This window comes from Conger conger, chromosome 11 (assembly GCF_963514075.1).
Source record: "Conger conger chromosome 11, fConCon1.1, whole genome shotgun sequence".
NCBI classification, from domain to species: Eukaryota; Metazoa; Chordata; class Actinopteri; order Anguilliformes; family Congridae; genus Conger; species Conger conger.
The window spans coordinates 22,675,994-22,699,858 of NC_083770.1; the positions used below are offsets into that span (position 1 = coordinate 22,675,994).

Below are 23,865 nucleotides of genomic sequence, written 5' to 3' on the forward strand. Positions count from 1 at the left end.
TTGTTTACGGTTTACGGCTGAACACATACTTTTTTTACCATTAAAGTATAGACATATTATTTTAATTGTCATATTAACAACAGTAGCCTTGTTGTATTCAAATGCATTTTAGTCATCCCAGAATTTCTAGAATTCTTAAGCTTTTAATGATTAAAGAAAAAAGTTACTTTTATGTCATAATTCGTTAAAATCTCAGTAAACTCAGTCTACTCAGAATTGAAGTTTTCCTGTAGGATTTTATGGTGTGGTTGCAGTTTGGGTCTTGCTTGTTGGCTTCTCCCCCAGTCTGCCTCATGCTAGTTAATGACTGAGAAACTAGAAAAGTCATATTCCGTTTTGAGTAAGATTTGATGATTATCTTCAGGTGATGCCAATAAAGGATGTTGGGTATATTTTTTTACTTAAAAAAATGGAGGTACATTACACAGAATCGACTGGCCAACCCACTATTTGCAGGTATTTTACTAAAGCTTTTTCTGTTGAATGATAAAATATTTAGAGCAGGAAACATGATTAAAAAACTGTACCCTTCTGTACCGCTCTCATCTCTACCATACCACCATGGCTGGTCACTATTCAAAATTAATATTTTTTTATTTGTTTTTTTTCTTTCTAAAAAAGGTCTGAACTGTTTTAGACCATACAGAGAAATGTAATGATGTGCAGTGACTGGGCAGGCATTTGACAAATGGAGACCAAGTTAATTAAGCAATATTTAATACCAAAAACACAAATTAAACAACAGGGATCGAAGTAGGACAACAAAAAAAATGACCTGCTTCCATCACCTTGAATATAAACCACACTTTTTCTTTGTATTTTCTTTTACATTTGACACCGTTTATCAGCATCAGTGCTACGGTATACAATGACGACATTTAAATCAAAATTTCAGTGTTTCGTTGTCAGAAGAGCCAATATAAAAATGTGTTCAACAATATATATACCAAATTATATTTTCCTCAGTAACAAATAAAAAATGCTTTTATACCCTCATTTGTTTCAGTGCTCTCATAAGCTTAAGGCTATTTCATTTGAATGATATTCACGTTTTACAAAGTTTAACAAATTCCATCTGGTAGCATTAAACAAGAACAGAGTAAGACACTCAATAACAAGGCCCCTCATATTATTATATGTAGAGGTTTATAATGCCATATGCATGAAGACATTGCATATTTATGGTAGGCACTGCAATATTCTAACATTGGTTTTTAGGACTGCATTAATGCATAATACAGGCAAGGATAATGGGAAACGAAGAACATTTAATGAAAAACAGAATATGATTATGAACTCATGAAACTATTTCAGATCACATTGAATAAATCTGTGTGGAAAAAGTGATCTTTCAAGACTTCAATTTAAAAATTCATACTGATGCAAATTGGGTAACCAAAGAAGCTGTAAGGGAAACTATAGACACCTCACACACATGTGATCAAGTCACACAACTCCATGTAAACTACACTGAAAATGTCTTGCACAACACCACAGTTAATGCAGATGCGCCTGTGTGATGTATGAATGTATGATTTGGAAATAAATCAAGTCTGGCTTATGAAAACAGACAATTCCAAATGATGGGGTTGGTCTATGCTATATTTTTAGATGATTCTTTTTTTATCTAATATTGAACTCAAAAATATTACTCAAATGCAATGATGATTGTTTGAAGTACGTCATTGTGTTTGCACGCTTTTCTCTTTTTTGCTTGCCCTGAGCAAATAAACCATTTTTCTTTCAGACAAATGACATGCGCCTTAATGACTGTTTTGAAACATCTCATCCACACCCTAATTCTGAGGAAGGCATTTCCACTGATCTCACAGTTTTACTGACATTTACATTTTTAGTGCAATAAAATTAATTTAACTCCAGATAGAGCAAGTGTGTATATATACAGTGTCTGGATAATGGGCAGATGTTGGTTCCTAAATTGTCTGGTTTCATTTTTGTATCCAGCTTATCAGTGGAAAATGTGTTTCTTCCGGTCTCCTTTCCTTTTCAACAGTTCCCCTTTTCTGCCAGCAGAGGGTGCTGAAATCAGCCTAATGCACAATACATGGTCTATTTTCCTAAACATTGTCCCTTTAGTTAAGCCACATTTGATATTAGATTCCCATTAATCACCTGTGAAATTGAGTATTAAATTCATTTTGATCAATATATTATTCATCAATGACTCTATTAAATACCAAGTTATTTTCTTAACTTGGACATCACATGCACCTTCACACTGCAAGACATCCCTGTTATGGCGTATTGTGTCCACACAGTCGACATCTCAAGGATTGTTATAGAAATACATATCTATATATAGACTAGTAGGAAAAGCAAGTACTTAAATACCTGTGGTCTCAAATAAAATAACATCTTTGTGTAATGTATATGTACGTCTGATGCTGAACAGCCTAGTGATACATTCCTCCAAGGCGACCCCTTGTACAACATAATTATCCATCGAGCAGACACTTAAAAATCAACCAATATTCATCCAAATTTAGGTGAGAAGACATTTTAACCTGTTACTACTCATTAATTAAATCCATAATTAATATAACTATACATAATTAACATATGAAAAGACTCGTATAACATCACATTTTTCTTTAGAACACAAATGCAAAACTAAGACTCATGTGAAATATGTTTAAAAGTGTTTGTGTAAATGCCACAGTGCTATCGCAGGCGGTGTGCATATTTGAAATGTAAATACCTCTCTACCGTAATCCTCACTGGCCCTCAGTGTAAAAGGCAGCACCGCACAGTCCTGACAGCTTAAAAGATAAGGCATGAAGGAACAACCCGGTTCAGTCGAACAAGTATAACCCTGAATATAACCAGTGAGAACAAGACAAATACGTCACTGTTTTGGATTTGGATTCAAATACTTGTCGGGGAAGCGATGATTAAGTATAATATGTTTTTCGATCAATGCCCTTGTTAATACTGAATACTGAACACAAGTGGTATTGCAGAACCCCTCACTTAGCCTACAAACAAAATAAACTGTATGTGATTTAATTTTATAATTATCATTGAGAATGACTATTGAAATGACTATGAAATCTCTGAATTCTTTGATAGATCAATATATAGTAAACTGGTGGAATCAACCAAAAATTCAAAATAAGCTCTATATGAGATCCTAAGATTAAATGAATTAATGAAGAAGCAGACTTGGAATGAATCATACTAATTTATGAACTAAGACGACAATGTACTTACTAATGAATTTGACCTCATATTGTTGAAAAAAGGGCTAAGCAACATTATATTATCATGAAAAGATTAATGGGTTTAGTCTCTTTTTAATGACACTAAACAGGAACGTGTTAGGAGGTAATCCTGCTTAGCTATTGAATACCTCTAAAAAATACTTTTTTACTTCTCTGTTTTACAACAGAGGCCATATTTGTAGACACGTAATTGCTAAAGCTAGGCAGTCACAATCTCCATCTACATAGTCCATATAATAAAACTGAATCACACTGCGCTGGTTTCCGCTTGAATCTGGAACTGCTTCTAACAGTTGTGTAGATTTCAACTGTCCAGCTTCAACAATAATTATCTATATAGACACTCAATAAATGATTTAAATTGAATATTACAGATTGCAGTCAAACTTAAAGTGGGAGAAAAGAAAATTCTGGCAGGGCCTTGCCCTGGTTCTGTTGTCTCTTAAATGACAAACTCTGGCCCATAGATTGCATACCAAGATTAGGATATCACTGTGGCTTTGATGTCAGAGGACAATATAATATTAAAAGTAATATAATATTTGCCCATCTAATTACCCTGGTGCTCTCTCTAAGGCTATAATATTAACATATCTTACATAGTGTTCTACACTCTGGTGTATTAGAACCTATTAAAAGTACAAACCCCACCTTCTAGTCCTCTTGGTTGGCTGAATTGCACCAGGCAAGATCAATTGAGCACAGAAAAGTATTTGAATCCAAAACAATTACGTATATGACTCAGGTCTCATGAGAACCAGTTATATCACAAGACAACTGTACTTTAACAGTAAATAGCCTCTTTAAATATAAAATTAAACTTAAACTGGTTTGCAGACATGATACAATATTCATACGTTTCTTATCGGAGTGTGTTGAAATTATCCCAGTGGCACCAGACACACAATTTAAAATAACAATTTATCCAGTCACACACTTTTCAGTGCCCTCCGATATACAAGTGAAAGTACAGATTATTTTATTTTATTTTATTCTCAACAAAACCTAAAATAAATACTAGCTGGCACCTTGATCCAAAATATGACCCAGACTACTCAGTAGAACACTCAAATTTTGCATCAAGTCACTCTTTGTCCTTATGAAACACTCGTATCGAGCATACATATTTAGCTACTCTGCAGTAATTGCTTACTCTTTTTCTGTGGTGTTGTATGGTTATTCAACACACATTTAATAGATTTACTTTAGGAAAAGGGCCAAATCTTTCAGTTATAAAAATGTTTAAGACTGGCCATGCACATCTACCCAGTGTGTTACAGAAGTACTGGAATAATTTGAAAATTTTACAGAACTGATACAAATTATTTTTGTGGTGGAATAAAATACAGAACAACAGTCATATTTTTGGTGGAGCGCTTCTTGAAAGGGTCTTGGTGCAAACCACATTTTTGTACAGTAGAGTATAAATTGCATATAAGTTAGGTTGCCATTCAAATACACAAGGCCATTGGCATGACAGTCATGGATCCACAATACAGTGTCCAATGAGTGAACCTGTAATGGCACCTGCTGAACATGATTGGCCCCGAAAAACCACCAGTGAAATGTATGTTTTCCAGCGCCGTGACTTCTGGTGAACGTGGCCAATTCCCACGCCCGACGTGATTGGTTAAAATCCCAACCGCCAATAAACGTGGAGGATTCTCAGACTTTGATTGGTTGAAATCCCCCCCCCAGACGGAGAACTAATCAGATTCTCAGACCACGCTCAGGGGCCCCTCGTCGTCCAGGTCGGCCATGTTGCCGGAGATCATGAGGCTGTGCAGCAGGCTGGTGGGGATGGCCGGGCGGGAGGACCAGGCTCGGGAGCTGGCGAAGGGGAAGGCCGAGGACAGACGCACGGACGAGCGGCTGCTCGCCGTCGCCCTCCGGTGGTTGGGCCCGGGACTGCAGGCCTGACGCTCCAGCTCCCTCCTCAGCTCCTGCACCTCTCCCGCCAGCTCGGCCAACTTGCTCATCACCGCGACGGCTCCTCCGCCGAAGATCTGGACCTGGTGCAGCCAGCGCAGGTAGCGCTGCATCCAGACGCGCAGGGCGGGCCCGTCCAGGCAGGGCAGGACCAGCCCGTGGAAGTCCCGCGGCTTGCGCTGCCACGCCTCGTAGAACTCACGCGTGGAGGCCTGCGCGGAGTCTGGAGAGTGCAGCCAGCGGCTGATCCTCTTCACCCGCAGCATCTTCTTCAGGCTGTCCGCCTCCTCCTTAAAGAAGCCCTTCTTCTGGGGAGACTTGAAGGCTGTGCTGGGCAGGGACAGCTGCCTCTGGTGCTGAGGGAGAAACACATCGACAAATCAGGAGGGAGTGGGGCTTTGAGAACTCCAAAAGGGGAGGAGTCACTATGTGCTGTCAATCACTGATATCTGTGGCAGCAACTAAACACATGAAAGTCTGCAGATATGGTCAAGAGGTTCAGCTGTTTTTCAGACCGAATGTCAGAATGGAGAACAATCTAAGTGACTTTGATTGTTGGTACCAGACAGGGTGGTTTGAGTATCTCAGAAACTGCTGATCTCCTGTGCATGAAAATCCCAACAGTCTCTAGAGTTTGCAGAGAATGGGGTGAAAAACAGAAAACATCCAGTGAGCAGCAGTTCTGCGTGCAAAAACACCTCTTACTGAGAGAGGTCAGGAGAGAAGGGCCAGACTGGTCAAAGCTGACAGGAAGGTGGCAGTAATGTAAATAACCTCACATTACAACAGTGGTATGCAGAAGAGCATCTCTGAACACACAACACATCAAACACATCAAATCTAAGTGGATAAGCTACAGCAGCAAGAGTCTAATAAATACCAAATAAAGTGCTCACTGAGTGTATATGCTCTCTTGATATTTCACAGCAGGTCTGTTTTAGTACCCATAATTCTGTAATTCCATGTTGAGTCTTTACACCACTGTCTGGGAGGAAAAGACAGATTGTACCTTTGGCCGGTAGGGTTTCCTGAGTGACTTCTCGTGCTTGGGCTTGTCGGTGTACAGAGGGTTAATGAAGAGGTCCTGGGCTTTGCGCTCAAACTGCAGGGACCACTCCCAGACTGAGGGGCAGCTCAACGGACCCCTCTGTGCGAGGGGGGACTCACCCTGCCAACACAAACAGAGCTGTGAGCGAGGGGGATGGGAGCATGGAAAACATCGGTCAGAGACAGGCCCCCCCACTGTGCGAGGAGGACATGCTCGCTGAACACTGGCGTCTGTGTCACACCAGACACACACACACAGAAACACAAACACTGCACTGCTTTCCTTGGGCCGTGTTCTCACACACCTCCCTGCGCAGAATCGTGCCCTGAAGCACAGCGTTATCAGTTACAGTGAGTTGTTCTTTGTTTACTTTAAGCTCATTCACTTCCTCTGCAGCACCCATGGTTTCTCTAGAAGCTCCGGTTACAGGCCTGAGTACAGTACACTACTGTGATAAAAATCAAACCTGAACACTCAAACGCTTCTTTGCTTATATGCACAGTGTGCACACAGGCCAGCGCAGGCAGACCAGAACTACACACTGTCGTTGGTGTTCAGGACATTTTCAGGCCATTTTGCCCTCTCAGGAACACACACACTACTGGGGTGATTTCTGAAAGCTTTCAAAGGCATAGGGGCCGCCTCCTGAATTCACCTATTCACAAAGGTCAGTGTTCAAATATGGGTTTGGACACTACTTTGAGCAAGGCACTAAATTACTTACAGAACTAGTTCTGTGTAAACAGCGATTCTTGCATTCTAACATACTTTCAGAAAGAAAAATGAGCCAAATCAATTAATTACGCATTTTCTGCAGGGATGTTTGGCATTCTTTGTGAGTAATGCATGAATATTAATAGCAAGGAGTATAAGTGGATATTCTTCACTTTTTAATAGTTATCGAGCACTTGAAACATTTTGTAATTTACATTTGTAATTCTCATGGTTTATTATTTGAATAATCAGATGGCATCACGCTGGCATCCCTAAGCTGCACACCCCTGTTGAGTGATGAGAGTTAAATTCAATATGGAGCTGTAGCTGTGAGATGGAAACTCTACGGTAAGAGCAGTTATATGGAGCTGTACCCTTATGATGAAGACTCTATGGTAAGGGCAGTCATATGGAGGTTTACCAATGGGGACTCCATGGTAAGGGGAGGTTATGGAACTCTATTGTTGAGAATGTGACTCTATGGTAAGGGGAGTTCATGGAGCTGCATCTTTGAGAAGGTGACTCTATAGTAAGGGGAGTTTATGGAGCTCTATCTTTGTGATGGGGAACCTATGGTAAGGGCAGTTTTTTGGAGCCCTACCTTCCCGATAGTCGCTCGATGGTGAGGGGAGTTGAAGAGGAAGGTGCTGAAGATCGGCACATAGAGGCTGTCCGACAGCACGGTCAGGTAGGTCTCGGAAAACTGGAATGCTGGTCCGTGCTGCTGCAGGAGCTGCCACACACACTCTAGGAACAGCAGGAAAACCGGAGACTGGAGCTGTGGGATAGAGGACAGCAGTGATGGGAAAGCTGCGGCTCATGACCCTGAACCTGAACCAATCAAAACAGCCTGTAGCCTAGTGGATACGGTTTGGTGGTTCAAAACCCCGGTGTAGTCATAAAATATGCACAGCTGTTGAGCCTTTGAACAAGACCCTTATCCCCACATTGCTCCAGGGGGAATTGTCCCCTTAGTCTAATCAACTGTAAGCCACTTTGGATAAAAGTGTCAGTGTTTCTTCTTTGCCTTGTAACAGTGGGCATAAGATGGCTCCATCCCATTCATGCTTTGTGATTGAACATTTTAACATTTTAGTAATATCTTCCACAATACAGAATAAGTGCAGTGTCCTAATAAAGAAGTTCATCAACTTTAACGGAACATGAATGGGAGGAGGATGTAGGAATGGAAAGGTAAAAATTACTTGGATTTAAATTGGACTAAACCTTCCAGTAAACTTTATGTTGGAGTAAATTATAGCTAAATTACAACTAAAGACACATACAGTGGATCCCAGCCAGTGAGGCTCAGGGTTCTCACAGACCCAGGTAAACCCAGGTAAAAATGCACAATGAGAGAGGATCAACTGTTGCGCAGGGCATTCTTTTCAAAGAGCAACCTGTCTGCAAGCTGCTCCAACCCAAAATCCTGTTTCCACTCCCTGTGATTACAGTGATTACAGTTTGTTAAATGAAACTGGGCCATGGCCTACTTGGCAAAGCCAATCAAAACACAGATACAGCCAGGCAAAGCCAATCAAAACACAGATACAGCCTTATTGTCCCAGGGTGGAAAAACCAGACCGTTTGGAAGGCCCTGCCCACTCTGGCGTCTCCACAGGGAGTTTGTCTGAGTTCTGGCGGGTGTCTGGACCTACTTCCCTGTCCTCGTAGTGTAGGTAGTTGCAGAGGGTTTAGGAGTGTTTTTTGGGTGTTTGGACCTACCTCCCTGACCTTGTGGTGTAGGTAGTTGCAGAGGGTTTTGGAGTGTTTTTTGGGTGTCTCGACCTACCTCTCCTTGTGTTGTGTACGTGGTTGCTGAGGGTGTTTTTGGGGGTGCCTACCTCCCTGTCCTTGTGGTGTAGGTGGTTGCAGCGGTCCAGGAAACTGTGGCCCCCGGAGACCCACTCCTTCTGCACCAGGCTCTGGAAGCCCCCCAGGGTGCGGAGGTGGGGGTCGAGCATCAGCTGGACCAGGCTGGAGATGACGCAGCAGAGATCTGAGCCGCTCTCCTCTGAAAGAGCCAGAGCAGCAGGCTGGGTCACGGGCCAGTCCCATAATGCTGTGGATCCACTGCTGTTGTGCATGGCTTGCATAGACTGCAGCTTTAGCTCATTGCTAATAGCGCAGGGGTGCTGCTTTTTGTTTCAACCACTTAGCTTAGTTGTAGTTTTCTATAAACTACTCTGGTTGACTCCTATACTTAAGTAAAATAGTTAAGATAGTCACAGTCTCTAAGTGTGTCTAGAAGTTTACAAATGTCAGACCAAAATATGACAGAGCTGATTTAAGAAGCTAATTAAATAATTAAGCAGAAGTTGGCACAAAATCCTGAAACTGATCTGCCCTCGTTGTGAACCCCAGGCATAGACAGGTGCTATCCTTCGGTAACCAGACAACCACATTTTTAGCATACAGGATGTAATCATTGAGCCTAGTCATCATTTTTACCTTTCTTTCAGTCAATCAATCAGATTAATATTGTATAGACCCCTTTACAGACTATATTGCAATGAGCAGTTTATTAGATTTTGGTTGGATTGAAATCCAGCATGCGAGGGGGTCCCCAGGCCTGAATTTGGGAAGTCCCTAAGGAAGGCCATCAGAATTTGAAATTTACTCCCGTCAGTATGTTTATGTAATTATGCAAACCTGATTTACAAATGCTTGCTTGTTACATCCAGAAACTTTGCCTTGGACTGATTTTATGGAACCTCGGTCAACAAATCTACACAGTACACGCTTAATAGAGTTTTCAAAGTAGAGATTGGGCAATGCAATATCAATAAAAAATACTTCCTTCAAAACTGTCGGAAAAAGAACAAACAGAATTTAGAGTTATTCATACCCACCCATTATAAGAACATTTGTGTTTTCCTTTTCCAGGCATTCAACTACCTCAACAGCTTTCTGGAGACATTGTCTGCAAGAATTACAACATCAGCAACCATCAGAAATGCAACATTGCTACAGAACTGCACGGTAGTAAACACTGTATACTGTGCATAGGCAAACCTGATGATGTCCAACCATCCGGAACTTTCCAGTGAAGAGAACCATTTCATGTCTGACATCCAAAATTCAGTAGTATTATCTGCAGAACCAGAATGGTAATATAATTTGCCTACAATCACCACCAGTGCTGTCATGAGGAAACAGCAAAACAACTGTACATAATATTACAGAGGCATTAAATTCAGTAAGCTGATGACAAGTGATTTTTCATGGGATTTGAAACACGGTTATAGTGAACCATAGAAGCTTATTTTTAGTTATGGCCATTACATTTTTGGGCCCTATTGAAAAACCATATTGTTCCGGTCTGATTAATGAAATGAATATTTAGCCAAGAAATCCTGTACAAATAAATATACTTATCAGCATTTCATAAAGCGCACAAACCCTAGCTAGTCCCCCAGCAGGGGTGAAAAGGTCAACGCACCGATGAGGAAGAACTGTTTGAAGCGGCTGTAGGACAGCTGGACGTCCTGAATCGTGGGGAGAGTGTCAGAGAGCTCCTCTGTCTTCACCGAGTACAGGTGAGTCTGAGCCACAGCGTTGAGCATTCTGACCAGAGGAAAGATCCAACATGGAGGAGGTGTGAGCCAGAGTTCATTTCACGGGGAACATTACTCTGCAGAAAAAAACAGCTGAAACTTGTTTTTTAAGCTCCATACTCGGCATGATTTGCCCAGCTGAAGCTATGTTTTGAAACAGGTGGTAGCTGGTCATTTCAACATGTTATAGCTGGATTTTACACCAGGGTAGGTCCCACAGAGTGTTTTAATTTCATTTTGCTTACACCTAAAATGTAAAATAGGGTCAAGTTTTTTGTAATTAATAAATATCCCTGAATATAATTAAGTTAACATTGCCACAGAATGCATATGTTGATTTACTGATTTGATATTTAAATTAAATTCTTTATTTTATTAATAATAATCATATATTTGAGCGTTTTCAAAATGAGTTTCCATAGTATCCAGCAGACAAATCCAAGATCAGATATTCTTGTGGAATGCATGACCTAAATGTCCTTTTTATAGATTTATAACCAAATTGACCAACCAGTGTATGATGCAAGGACAAACGTTCCTTTTGCCTACGTATGTCGATCACAAAGAAAATATCCAGCACGGTTTCTTGTTATTCCAGTACTTGTTTATACAGAACTATTTTTGGTGCAGAAGTGTGAACAGACACATAAACTGTAGTCTTGTGAAACCTGCACTCTGGTCTAGCACAGTGTGTCTGGTTTCCTGTTTCAGGAGAAGTGCCGGTTAGCCTGCTGCTCTGCTCCCCCCCCCACACACACACTGAGGGTCACATGCAGTTTCCTGCAGGAAATCCCAACAAACAAATTGCCTTCCAAAACGGTTGACTTGGCTACCACCACATACACACACACTCAACGTACAGTACATACTGTATAAGGCTAAAGACTACATACAGTAATATGTGGGGCCCATAGCTGAGCCTGCCAGTAATTCACCTTCAAGAGGACTACTCTTATCAAGCACGGATGGATTAATTAACTAAGTTGCACAAGGTCAAATTTAATTTTGCACTGATACATATGTTTGAACATGAAAAAACTAAATAAAGAAATGTGCATGTAACCAAATGGGTAATTATACGCTTCATACAAAATGACACATCTAGCTTGATACAACAGTAAGTTACGAGTGCTAGATTTAGTTTTGCATACATTACTGTACCAAGCAGGAGGAAGCAAAAAGCTACAGCAGCAGCAGAATGGAACATCTGTTCCATCACTGCTAAGGGTGCAAAAGAAATTAAACTTCATCGTAAGGCTAAGTGAATGCTTATGAGATCTGCAACAGCCAAAAGTGCCTGCAGTTTACAATACAATTTACAGTCGTTGCCCATGTGACACCAGCGCCGGCAGTAAATCCCAATCAGGAGGACCAGCGGTGATAAACCGCCCCCAAGGCAGAGCTCACCACCGACCCATTCAGGAGGACCAGCGGTGATAAACCACCCCCAAGGCAGAGTTCACCACCGACCCATTCAGGAGGACCAGCGGTGATAAACCACCCCCAAGGCAGAGTTCACCACCGACCCATTCAGGAAGAGCTAGCCACCTTTGCTTTCCCAGGGGTTAAAAGTCCATCCTTAGCTGGCACGTGAATGGAGTTTGCACATGCAGGCTTTTTCATACAGCCATGTTTCCTTTAACAATCAGAGGGAAATGTGGTTCAACCGGCCTTCGTGATTTTTATCTTGGCGCAGTATCAACACCAACATTCAGTCATAGATTGTTATGGAGGGGGGATAATGCAGGAAATAAAACAAAAAAAAGTCATTCAAACCCTAAATGAACCCGATATGGGCAGTATCAGGCTTGTATAGCGGGTTTGACTGCATGTATACAAGCTTGGATCTTTACTTTTTACAATGAAACTCCAGAGACCGGTTTTATAGACACAGATTAAGCAAAGTCTTCTTTCTTCATACAAAAAAAAAAAAAAAAAAAACTCAATTTAGTCCAGGCCTAGGCTCAATCTGTGTCTGTGAAACTGGCTCCAAGTGTGTCAAAAGTTGACATGATATGTGTATTGACAGGTGAAGTGGTACCGCTGGTCGGAATTCATACCTGTCTGTGTAGATCTTGTACGTCTGAGAAAGACCATCTTCTTGCACCAATGGTAAAGAGGCCATTTTGAACAGAGCACAACCACTATGATGGGACCAACACCAAAGCTGATGGAATAGTAATGAAAGATACAGCAAAATCCATTAGAGTACAGCGATCCTAACAGCTGTGACAATAGTGCAACGGTTATCCTCATTGGAACCTTTTGGAATATGTTAAACAAACCAGTCTCGCATCTCTATAAAGAAGATGCACAGTGAAATCAGACTGTTGTTCTATTCTGCAAAAATTTGGTAGGCCTTATTACCATCCTCTATTTCAATGATATTAGGCACTTAAATATTAATTAAAACCTTGTAATTAAAGGCCATGCAGGGTACTAGCGAAGCCACTGGATGGATGTAGTCTCAAAAAGTCATTTTAAACCTGCTGTGGTCAGCATTCTGGCAGATTGCTTATTTCCTGTTCCACATTTCCTTCCACAAAAACTTGTTTACTTTATGTGTAAATGTGTCCAGTAGAATACAGTTGAGTACAGTACACATGCTGAAGAGATGCATGATCACCATTTTACACAAAATCGGAAATTACACATTTGGGGAATGAACCACCTCTGACAAACATATCCACCCTGTTAAGCAGCAATCAAGAGAAGTGATCTCTTGAATAATGAAAACTGAAATGTGAGGCTGGATTCTGCTGCTACATTAGCTGCTTGCAGTAAAATGAGCTGTGAACAGTAGCTCTCAGCACAGGAGAAGTAATGTAAACTAGCAAACGTGCATAAAGAATTAATGATTCACATCAACAGCTTGTTAAAACGTAATTGAAGTTCATCATTAATTCTCGGTTGTGTATCTAAGGGAAGATGTGAAATTCCTATGGGCTTTTACACAAACTACATGTACAGTACCGAATACTGACTAACCTGTATACAGGGCTAAAGAAACAGTCCAAAGACTGCAACAGACTCGGATTAAAAATATGGACACTGAATTCTTCCCCAGTCAACACCTGAATGGGGTTACTGGTGCTTGCGTAGATAAGATTTCAGCTGGGCAGAGATTTGGAGTTCTCATTTTGGTGTGAGCTACAGTGAAATGTATAACCTAGGATACAACAATGACAAACTCCTTGCAAAAATACCTACAGGTACTCCTTTTCCTTGGAATTTTGTGAAATCCTCGTCTAAAACAGCTGTGGGAACGATGAAAAACTGTGGTAACCTTTGAGAAAAGAAGACACAAGGAAACACTGTTGACATTTAAACTACAGCCTTTCACAATAAGTACCATTCATTTTATATATCATTCCCAGTATAGACTGAAGGGGTAGAAAGAAAGAAGGAATCCAATATGGAGCAGTTCTTCATTAAATTATCATATTTTTCATGCATTGCTCAATCAAAAATCTGAAATAGTCTAATGTTCCTTGACTTGCAAATGTCACTTTTGATTATGTTGATTATGTGACTAAGCCATTCCATTCTGAAACATTTTAACTCTACATAAAGGTCATAGTGTCAAATTGATAAGCAGATTTCAAACAGTTCACAGTGCACATGCAGATGCAGATGCAATATATTGGGCATTTTAACAGTGAAGACCTTGAAGAATCATCTTTCTAAATGAACGCACGTTGGAGAAAGGCTGAAGTTCTCATTGGCCGAGACGACTTTGCAGTTCCCTTTGGTTCGTTTCATTTCCTGGGTCCAGTCCTCCACAGTGTCGAACATGACTGTTCTGTGCATCTTCTGTACCTCTGTAATTAACAAAGACGAGGAACACCTTTCAGTTTCAGCCGTTCTAAACCTTCCCATGAAGTCAGTCAGTCCATTTAGCCAAGGGAATATAATTAGAATTGATTAACCATGAATCCCAGTGGGCCATTACGACAAGCATTCTGTAGAAACAAAGAGCCATTATCTCCCCCTGCTTTGCATATCGACGCACAAATGCATTGTCTCTGGGCTAAAATATTGTGTGTACAACAACTGCAATCATCAGTGAGATCACCTTAGTGTTGTGCAGTTAAAATGCTAATCCAAGCACTCACTCAGCATAAAGACTCAGCGTCTGTGTAGGACTGAAAAAACTGTGGAATGATTCTCAGGAGACCACGGCTCGCTGTTCCCCCGCCAGACTAACGGCTGTCGAGACCCGGCAAAGGGAATGTGAAACAGTCCCACACTTGGTGTCGCCATGACGCCCAGCTTGCCGTGAAGTTTGTCCAGCTCGCCAACTGCTACAGAATGGAATTCGCTCACGGGCGAAAACTAAACCTCAACTCAGGGGCTGCTCAGTCCTGTCAGACTGACAGCTCCAAACTGCTCCACACCAGACCTTATTATTATTCAGCACCTTCTCTGAAATCTAACAGCAGTGGTACTTTACACGCAGTGCTGAACCAGACTGAAATATATATAACAGAAACATACTTTACAGTGGTATTTCTTGTGCTGAGATACAGTATATGGGCAGCCTGTAGTCTAGTATCTAAGGTACATGCCTGGGACCCCGGAAGGTTGGTGGTTCAAGCCCCGGAGTAGCCACAATAAGATCAGTGCCGCTGTTGGGCCTTTGAGCAAGGCCCTTAATCCCACATTGCCCCAGGGGGAATTGTCCCCTGCTTAGTCTAATCATCTGTAAGTCGCTTTGGATAAAAGCACCATCCTTAGTCTAATCATCTGTAAGTCGCTTTGGATAAAAGCATCAACTAAATAACCGTAATGTAATGTATATGGTTCAGCAGAGGTGGGCTGTTTGGCAGTGTAGCCAGGCAGTGTAGCCAGGTAAAGTATGTTCTTATCGTGTGGCAATGCCCCTCTGAATCGTATCTTGTCTGCACCACAGCTGACTGTGACTGGCAGCCCTACAGCGGGGTGTGTAACTGGCCACAGTGCCACCATTGTGCAGAGGGACGTCCTTTAGCTGTCTGTCTACACCAGCTGCATAAATGCAGTACTGTGCTCCTACATCTCAACCAGACCAGGGTCAAATACATAACCATTTTGCATTCATACTTTTCTATGCTTTACTTGAGCTTGTACTGGTGTATTGGAACCTGTGGAATACTCTGAATATGTGCAAACCATGCCTTCTTCTTGGTTGGCTCAAATGTAACAGGCAGATCAATAGAGAACGGAAAAGTAATTGAATCCAAAACGACTGCGTATTTGCCCCAGGTCTGAAACGACTGTTAGATGCTGTTAGACGTCTGGGTGAACAGACACAGCAGTTGGCTCTGCATGTGTTAGAGCACACGCGTGTTTGTCTGCACCAGAGTGAAAGAGGCTGCTGCACTGACAGTACAGGCTTACAAACAAGACGTCGCAGCCCAATCCAATATCAAATAATCTTGTCCTTCTTGGTTTTTTTCATCCCTTACCGGGAGCTGGTGCAGCTTTCTCACAGTAGGAAAAGGCAAAGACGCATTTCAGTGACTTAGGCTCCAGGCTGTGGTGGACAATGCCCTGGAAGATCTGTGTGAGAAAGAACCACAAACAGTATGGCACTGAGGACTCATTCACTGCACTAGAATAACCGCACTGTAAGTCCAGCTCACAGTCGGAGAATGCTCTTCCTGCACCAGCTCAGCAGTTTACCTTCTTAGCCTCCTCTTCTTTAGCGTACGTCAGAGAGAATTGGAAGACCCGCAGGTCTTTACAGTGAATAATGATCTTGGAGGGGTTCTTATTCCGAAACAGTCCTCCGGTGATCAGCTTCTTCTTCTCGTCATAACCTGGAGAACACACACACCCTGTCATAGCCTGGAGAACACACACACACACCCTGTTATAGCCTGAATAACACACACACACACACACACACACACACACACACACCGTTATAGCCTGGAGAAGGAACACACACACACACACACACACACACACACCCTGGTATAGCCTGGAGAACACAGCACATATCCCCCTCGGCGAGGTTAGGCTTCATACTGTACAGTGGATCATTTTCCTCAGTTCTCCAGTTTAAGTCATTTCTGCCATTCACCACCGATTCACTAATGACAGCCTGCTGCAGTCATCAGTGAGGATTGAGCGAGCACAGTCATGTGTTCATCAGGAGTGTTTAACCCCGCTAAACCAGGGCTACTCAACTCCACATCCAGCAGGCCGCAGTGTCTGCAGGCATCTGCCACGTACCACACCACCTTTACTGCTTGGTTCAGGAAGTAAGGTGATTAGTGAACTCAGGAGATGTAGCATATGGCTGGAGCAAATACCTGCAGACACTGAAGCCCCCAGGACCTGGAGTTCAGTAGCCCTGAGCTATACTAATGTAAAAATGTGTCAGTTTAATACACTAGGTGAACATCAGTGAGTGATGTCAGCGTCAGTGGACGTGGATCTCATTCAGCGATACCAAAATCTGTGAATGTTGATTTGATTGAGCTTTACCTCCGTAGATGTGATCCACACATGTCAGAGGGATGTCATTCTCTCCATACAGCTTATTCCTGAAGAGCTGAGCCTGAAACAAAGAGCAAAGTTACACTGAACTGACAACAATACCTGTCCAGGGCACACCAGGGAACAATGTTTTTAATTTTGCTTTTATGTAATATTCAGTCCTGAAAACAGTGAGCTGTAATGGACAAATAAGAAGTGCCAGGAATTCCTCAACAGACTCTGGAGCAAATGACATTGCGTTTTGTTTTTGTATGAGAGAGAATTCCAGAGACCGTTAGCATATTGAAAAGGAAAAGATCTTGATCCTAATGTTGGATGACATCGTCCTAGGAAAGGAGGTCAGCCTAATGAGCACAATCCTAAAAACAACAAAAACATTCTTCATTATCGAGAAAACCCCCAGAAACATTCCAAGCAGGCACACTTTTCTCAGTACTTGATAGATCAGCGTACTCCCTTCTGCCATAGACTAGTATGCCTTGTAGACATTTGGCAGGTCCGCTTCATTAAAACCGATACCTCAGAAAACGTGACAGAACATAGCCAGTGCCCAAAGACAGAAGTTGGGTATGATGCCGCTAAACGATTTCAACACGCCACACATCTTACCCAGAAGGCAGCACAGTACAGACCACTGACTTATGTGGCCACATCCTGTGTGCTGAAATTAAACCATATCAAAACCATGTTTGTCAATGTCAACAACCAGGCAGGGCTCACCAATTCGTCTGTGGGACCCACTGCATTACAGTTATTTTGCTAATTATTTTATCCAAAGGGACTTACAGTGCATTAGACTAGGCAGGGGACAATCCCCCCCTGGAGCAATGCAGGGTTAAGGGCCTTGCTCAAGGGCCCAAGTGCTGCATATGGATCTTATGGTGGCTACACCAGGCTTCCAGGACCCAGTCATATACCTAACTAATAAAAATTATAAATAAAGAAACACCACCCCTTAACCCAGCCAGGGCGTGAGGTAATGGCCTATAAGGCATAATGGACTGGCCGGCTCTACGAACAGCCACTGCCAAACCACCACCAATAACATCACAGCTGAAATAAATGTGGTCTCAGTGGACAGGGCCATACGCCCATTCATGTGAGGAATGTATTCACACCCTTATAGCCAGCCGGCCTGCACTGCCATAGCAGCAGCTGATAAAGGACTCCATCGCTGTAATCTGTCCTTCTCTCTCAGATTTTTCCACTCCTGTTGATTTATTCAGAAAGCTATCAGACACATCTTCCAGACAACCTCGGCATGCATGCAGAAACCAATGCTCATCTCTTATTCTTTTCTTTATGAGTGCATTATATACAATAAAATCCATAAGTATTTTTTTGTTGTTTTTGCTCTGTACTCCAGCAAAATAAAACAGTCATTATGTAACCATGTGCTGATGCTACGCTCTCATAACAGGAGGATTTCAGTGCGATACTTTAGCCTCACGACCACACACTTTTGAGTTTAGTATCTCCGCTCCAGTTCCTCAAACTCAGGCCGTACAGAAGTGCATGAGTGAAAGTGGTCTGCTGGGAAGCTTCCTCCTTAGAGCGTGCTGCGGAGGGGACATCGACAGCAGAGCCTGCAGTCAGTGCACTCAAACACAAAAACTAGAGCAGACCTGCGGCAAATACATTTCCCACAGCCACGGTTTTCTGCAGCGTTTCCACACCATAGAGATGTGACATTTTGAGATGGCCTGAGCTCGAACAGAAGTCAATCCAAGAAACTTGCCCAAGCGAGAAAATGCACCGTGACAACAGCAGGAAAGAATGCAGAAGATTCCACTCATTAGAATGGAATGCAATCATTTTATTTATTCATTTTTACAGCCAATGAAAATTTGCCTAAGGTGTAGTTGGCATGCAACTGCTCATTCCGGCATTCTCTGTGTTAACGGACAGCCAAAACCACTGGGGTCAAAACCACTCCTTTTGAGAGTATTTCATAGGTTCCAATACACCAGACAAGCTCAATAAGTATTTGACCCAGGTCTGGTCATGACAGTGACAACTGAAGAGCACACACAGCAGTAGAGGAAGAGGATTCACTCTGCGGTGGAGTAACATGGTTTTTGGGCACTTCCTCACCTCCTCCGCTGGGTCTTCGTCACTGACGAAAGAGATGCGGAAGTTGGTGCAAACCAGCGTCCCGAACACGCCTCGCTGAGAAAGCTCATCCTGCGTGTACTTCACGATGGGGTTGGCGCTGCAGAACACCACCTCGCCTGCAGGGGGTGGTATAACAAGCACAGGGCAGAATTACAGTGACAGCACCCTACACCAAGGGTAGGCAGCCCTGGTCCTGGAGGGACAGTGAGTCTGGTGATCGAGATGGATGATTAAAAGTCTGAGGCTGAATATTCTGAATACTCCAGCACATGGTCTCCTGCATTCATTAAACCTGATTAATTAAAATGAAAGCAGTGATGTGGTTATGGGTTTGGATGGAGCAAAAGCCATGGCAAACAACCAAACTCTGGCACTCAAGGATCAGGACTGCCTACCCCTGCCCTACACTCTACAGCAGGGGACACCTGTTCCTGGAGATCTACTTTCCTGCAGATTTTCACTACAGCGACCCAGAGTTGGTGACCCCTTGCTCAACAGTTATCAGAGAAAAAACAAATTACTTTTCAATGTCCCATTTGCAGGTGCCTCTATACTTTAAAATAGTACATAGATTATTATCCATCACCATTCAAATTGCACTTTTTAAAACAAAAATGATGCGCATGAACACTTGACCACAGGGTCTGTATGAGTGAATGGGTGTTTCTCTCTTCAGTAGGATATTTATTTATTATTGAATTCCAGATCAATGGAGTAATACCTAGAAAACAGATTGAAATAATGCAGCTGGTGCTTTCTGGGGCAGGGTGGGAAGTGTTGTCTTTATCAGACTGAACTTGCACAATGCTAATTCTTCACATGCTTTAAGAATGAACATGCAACTATGGGAATTCTCACCCTCAATTCTCAATTCTCACTTGTGCGGCAGCACAAATAAGTATGTGCTCTACTCTACAGCGCCAATGCACATGAGATTAATATAAATGTATAAAAGTGTAAAAAGACAGAAAGATGTTCTTCTGCTGGCCTGAAAAACAAACACTGTAAGTGCAAGTAATGCTAATAGCACACACCTTCAATTTGGAAAACACTAAACATCATCATTGAATTTCAGCTAATTGCAAAAGCAATATTTTAAGAAGTTATTGTGTATGCCTACATTCTTGCATATTTTCAGAACATAAAGCCATGACCAATTATTCTGCATTGCCTGTTACACTGTATTCATAGTGGACTATGACAATCTCACAAGGTTGCATCAGGTGTATGAGGTTTGAATATTCAGCTAATATTTAATAAGAAACATGTTGAAGAAAGTAACAGACATAAACATACCTGGCAACAAGTCTGGGTGTTTCTCTTTTCTGGAAGTTTCTTTCTCAGTTATTTTAATTTCCTAAAAGAGACATGAAGTCTAATTATAGTACAGAAAAACAACGAACTGAAACGTTTCAAAATGTCTGTCTCCTTAACCGCTTATGGGTGCAACCTGCATGTTACACATCCCTTAACAAATGGATGTGACCTGTGCATTACATCTCCCTTAACAAACGGATGTGACCTGTGCATTACATCTCCCTTAACAAACGGATGTGACCTACGCGTTACACCTCCCTTAACAAACGGATGTGACCTGCGCGTTGTATTTGATCACATGACCGTTTTTCAAGACACATGACTGCTGAAATGCATTGTGTTTCCTAGGCCTTTCTATGGGTTCTATGCTTTATAGAGTGCCTTAGTCCATAACGGGTTAAATAAGGGAAACTGATAGCAGAATATGTTAGATGAGAACACAATGTGATTAGATTGCATGTGTTTACATTCTCTCTTTATCTCCCTCCCATCTCTCGCTTTCTCTCCAATGACAAATCTGTGGCAAGTGGAATTTGGCATTTCAAACCTTAACATTAACATAAAAACTCAATTTTGTAAAACCACATGTTTTGGGAAATAAAACAAGACATCTGCTCTATAAAACAAGACATCTGCCACTTGTAAGTCTTTCTGGATTAAAAGCGTCTGCCAAATGACTAAAATGTAATGTAAATGCTAATGTTATTGTGGTTATAACCCACAGAACCGAGTTAAATAAAATGGCCATTCACTTTAGATACATTTCTTGGTAAAGTGATAGTCAAACTGCACATCACCCATCACTGCCAACTGTGTCCTGCTGAATGCAATCAAGGTGGACATGCTCAGTCTCCAAGGAAGAGAGGTTTTAAAAATGCATGTATTTTCTTATCTTCACAACAAAGAGAATGCCTTACTCAGTCTTTGTCTACACACACAAGATGCAAGACTCCCATTTGCATAACTAACAGGCGGATATTCAGAACACAGGCATGTAGTATAGGAGGAATGTTCACAGGTTCATAAGGATGACATCTCACTACCTTATTATAAAATGTGGCTTGCCTGGCAGACGTGATAATTAATACCATCAGTGCTAGAGATTGTGCGTGAAACTGGCAGTTCAGAGAAGGGCTATTTTTAGATCTGCTACTATTTCCCACAAGACTGCCGCTTAATTAAACCTCTTTTTCAATTTGTGCTCAGGGTGAGAATTATTTCAGTTCATCAGACACAAGAATAAGTGTCTTAGACATTTAAATGCCTAGCTAGTCACTTTTTAACCTTCACTTCCCCGGGTATACAGAGACATTACAGAGATGGTGAATATAAATGAAAAATAAGTTGCAGGCCATTGGAGGAGTGTACTGTGTTTTAGCTCACAGTCTTTTTCATAAAGGGCACTACAGAACCTCTCTGCCTCACTGGTGGCGTATGGAGTTAATTCACTGAATGAACTACAGTGCTTGCGGGTCAACAATTTGAAAGCCAAATTGTCAAATCAACTGAAATAAGTCTAAGTGCCATCCATGACCCACTCTCCACAAAATATTACAATGTCAGAATTTCTTACTCAACTACACATTCTGTAATTATCTTCCTTGCAATTTTCAAAAGCTAGTCTTTCCAAGTCAGAGTGCATGGGTATATTATTTCCGCTGCTGTATTTGCGATGTCAGTGTCTTTGTGTCCAAGTACAGTAAACTACATTTTGACCCTCACAAATGCATTTCCTGTGTTCTTTCCCAGAGAAACAGAGTTCACATATTTGTCCGCAGTGGCTTCTAGCTTCTTAGGGATTTAACCACTGCAGATGTGATCTTATTCTCACACAACACAATTATCAAATACAAATATTCTAAAATGAAAGCATTTGAAATACACCACACATATGTAACAATATCAAACAAGAGCAGGCACACACATTCCATGTAGCCGAATTGTGTTCAATCGTATGCTAATTAACTTATTTAATGTTACCACCTTCTCCAAGGGACAAGTTCTTGTGGGAACGTCAGGAGTGGACTGACCAGGCATAACCCACACTAAAAGAAAACCCTTCTCATAACATTTTCCAGAAGTGAACAGTGATATACGTGTTTTAAAGCCAGAGCGTCGGATTTTGCATATTCATGATACTTTATTGGAGCATCAATGCCATCCACCTGCCTTCCCCATAGAAAGCGGAACGGAACATAAAATGACAACTCAAAAAAATTTCATATTATTTTGCCTCGGGAAACAGCGTTTCATACTGTGTTCCAACGTCACTTCGGAATATCCCCACATTACCTTCACGTCCCAGATCACGGGGCCAGCCCCGCTATTCCACAATTCAAGTATAAACGTGTAAGGTTGAGGAGGATGTATATTTACACAGAAGTCTGGCTCCAGATTCTTTAAAAACACAAGTTGCATTTCTACAGACCAAAAAAATAATTTGGTTTTTTATTCATTTCATAACCACAGTGCATTCTGCATGGATCCATGACATAGTTAGCTGTGTGGCAATATATGTTTAGAAGCTTATTCAACCAGTAGCCTACATGATCTCTAAAGACAATAGCCGATACAGGTTGAAATGGATAGCTAAGTACCTATACAATTAGATATTTCCACAATTGCTTAAAAACACCGAAAGCACTGTATAGAAACGCACTATTTAGCCATGTGTATATAGCCTACCGTTAATTTTCCTGCTAACTTAGGCAACTTGCTACTATGTGCCAATGGTGATCTGCTGAAATGTATACCAAGTTACAACCTGTCCATGTTCTTTTAGCCATTTATCCTAAACAAAATTATTGTTTGGCACAATATCTTAACCCGACCCAGGGCATGTAAACAACTTAAGGTAGTTGCTAAATAACTTTAGCCAACTGTATGTTATTGCGTCTTTGCATTTTCCTTTATCTTATAATTGCATCTACAGAAAAACCTACCGACGACACTTGCCAAACGACACGACACAAAATTAAACACATACTGTACCTCAGGCGTCACATAAGACACAAACGATGCCTTCGCAGATTTTCCAGCCGCGCTACCCAAGTTCAACATTTCGCCAAGTTTCGTTAAATCGGTCCTGTCCAACCAGGTGGAAATCCTGAGGAAGCTCAGGATGAACCAGCTTTGACAGCTAACCGCGCCCCTTCCGCAATCATATTGGCTGGTGTTACGAACTCTCCATTTTGCTATAAATGAAGTTCTGATTAGCGCGATTCAATTGGGTAAAATAACGGTCTATTCGGTGATCTTCCTCCAATCCTTTACTTTCTATTCGTAAAGTAGGCAGGGCCAATTTTGTTCACCCTGAAAGGCGTCCAGCAATAAGCGTCATTGAAGTAACGCGAAATATGGGTAGCACTTCCTAGCAGGAGGCATATAAATCCCACCCCCTTTGTTTTAGCCAGTCACATTAACAAATAGTCCAGCCTCTGGACAGGAAATACTCCCA

The 23,865-nt window shown here is 41.8% G+C and overlaps 1 protein-coding gene across 1 annotated transcript; it reads right to left on the minus strand.

The window, feature by feature from the left end:
* Positions 1-700: 700 nt before the first annotated feature.
* Positions 701-23,529, minus strand: mtmr12 (myotubularin related protein 12). The gene is made up of 16 exons (XM_061261886.1): positions 23,400-23,529; positions 20,388-20,448; positions 19,071-19,207; positions 16,965-17,037; positions 16,155-16,291; positions 15,938-16,031; positions 14,188-14,311; positions 13,701-13,776; positions 12,551-12,657; positions 10,376-10,500; positions 9,949-10,027; positions 9,786-9,856; positions 8,778-8,947; positions 7,535-7,711; positions 6,181-6,339; positions 701-5,527 (listed from the first exon to the last, which is right to left on the minus strand). The coding sequence occupies exons 1-16, from the start codon at positions 23,466-23,468 to the stop codon at positions 4,961-4,963; spliced, it is 2,226 nt and encodes a 741-aa protein (XP_061117870.1). The 5' UTR covers positions 23,469-23,529; the 3' UTR covers positions 701-4,960.
* Positions 23,530-23,865: the final 336 nt, after the last annotated feature.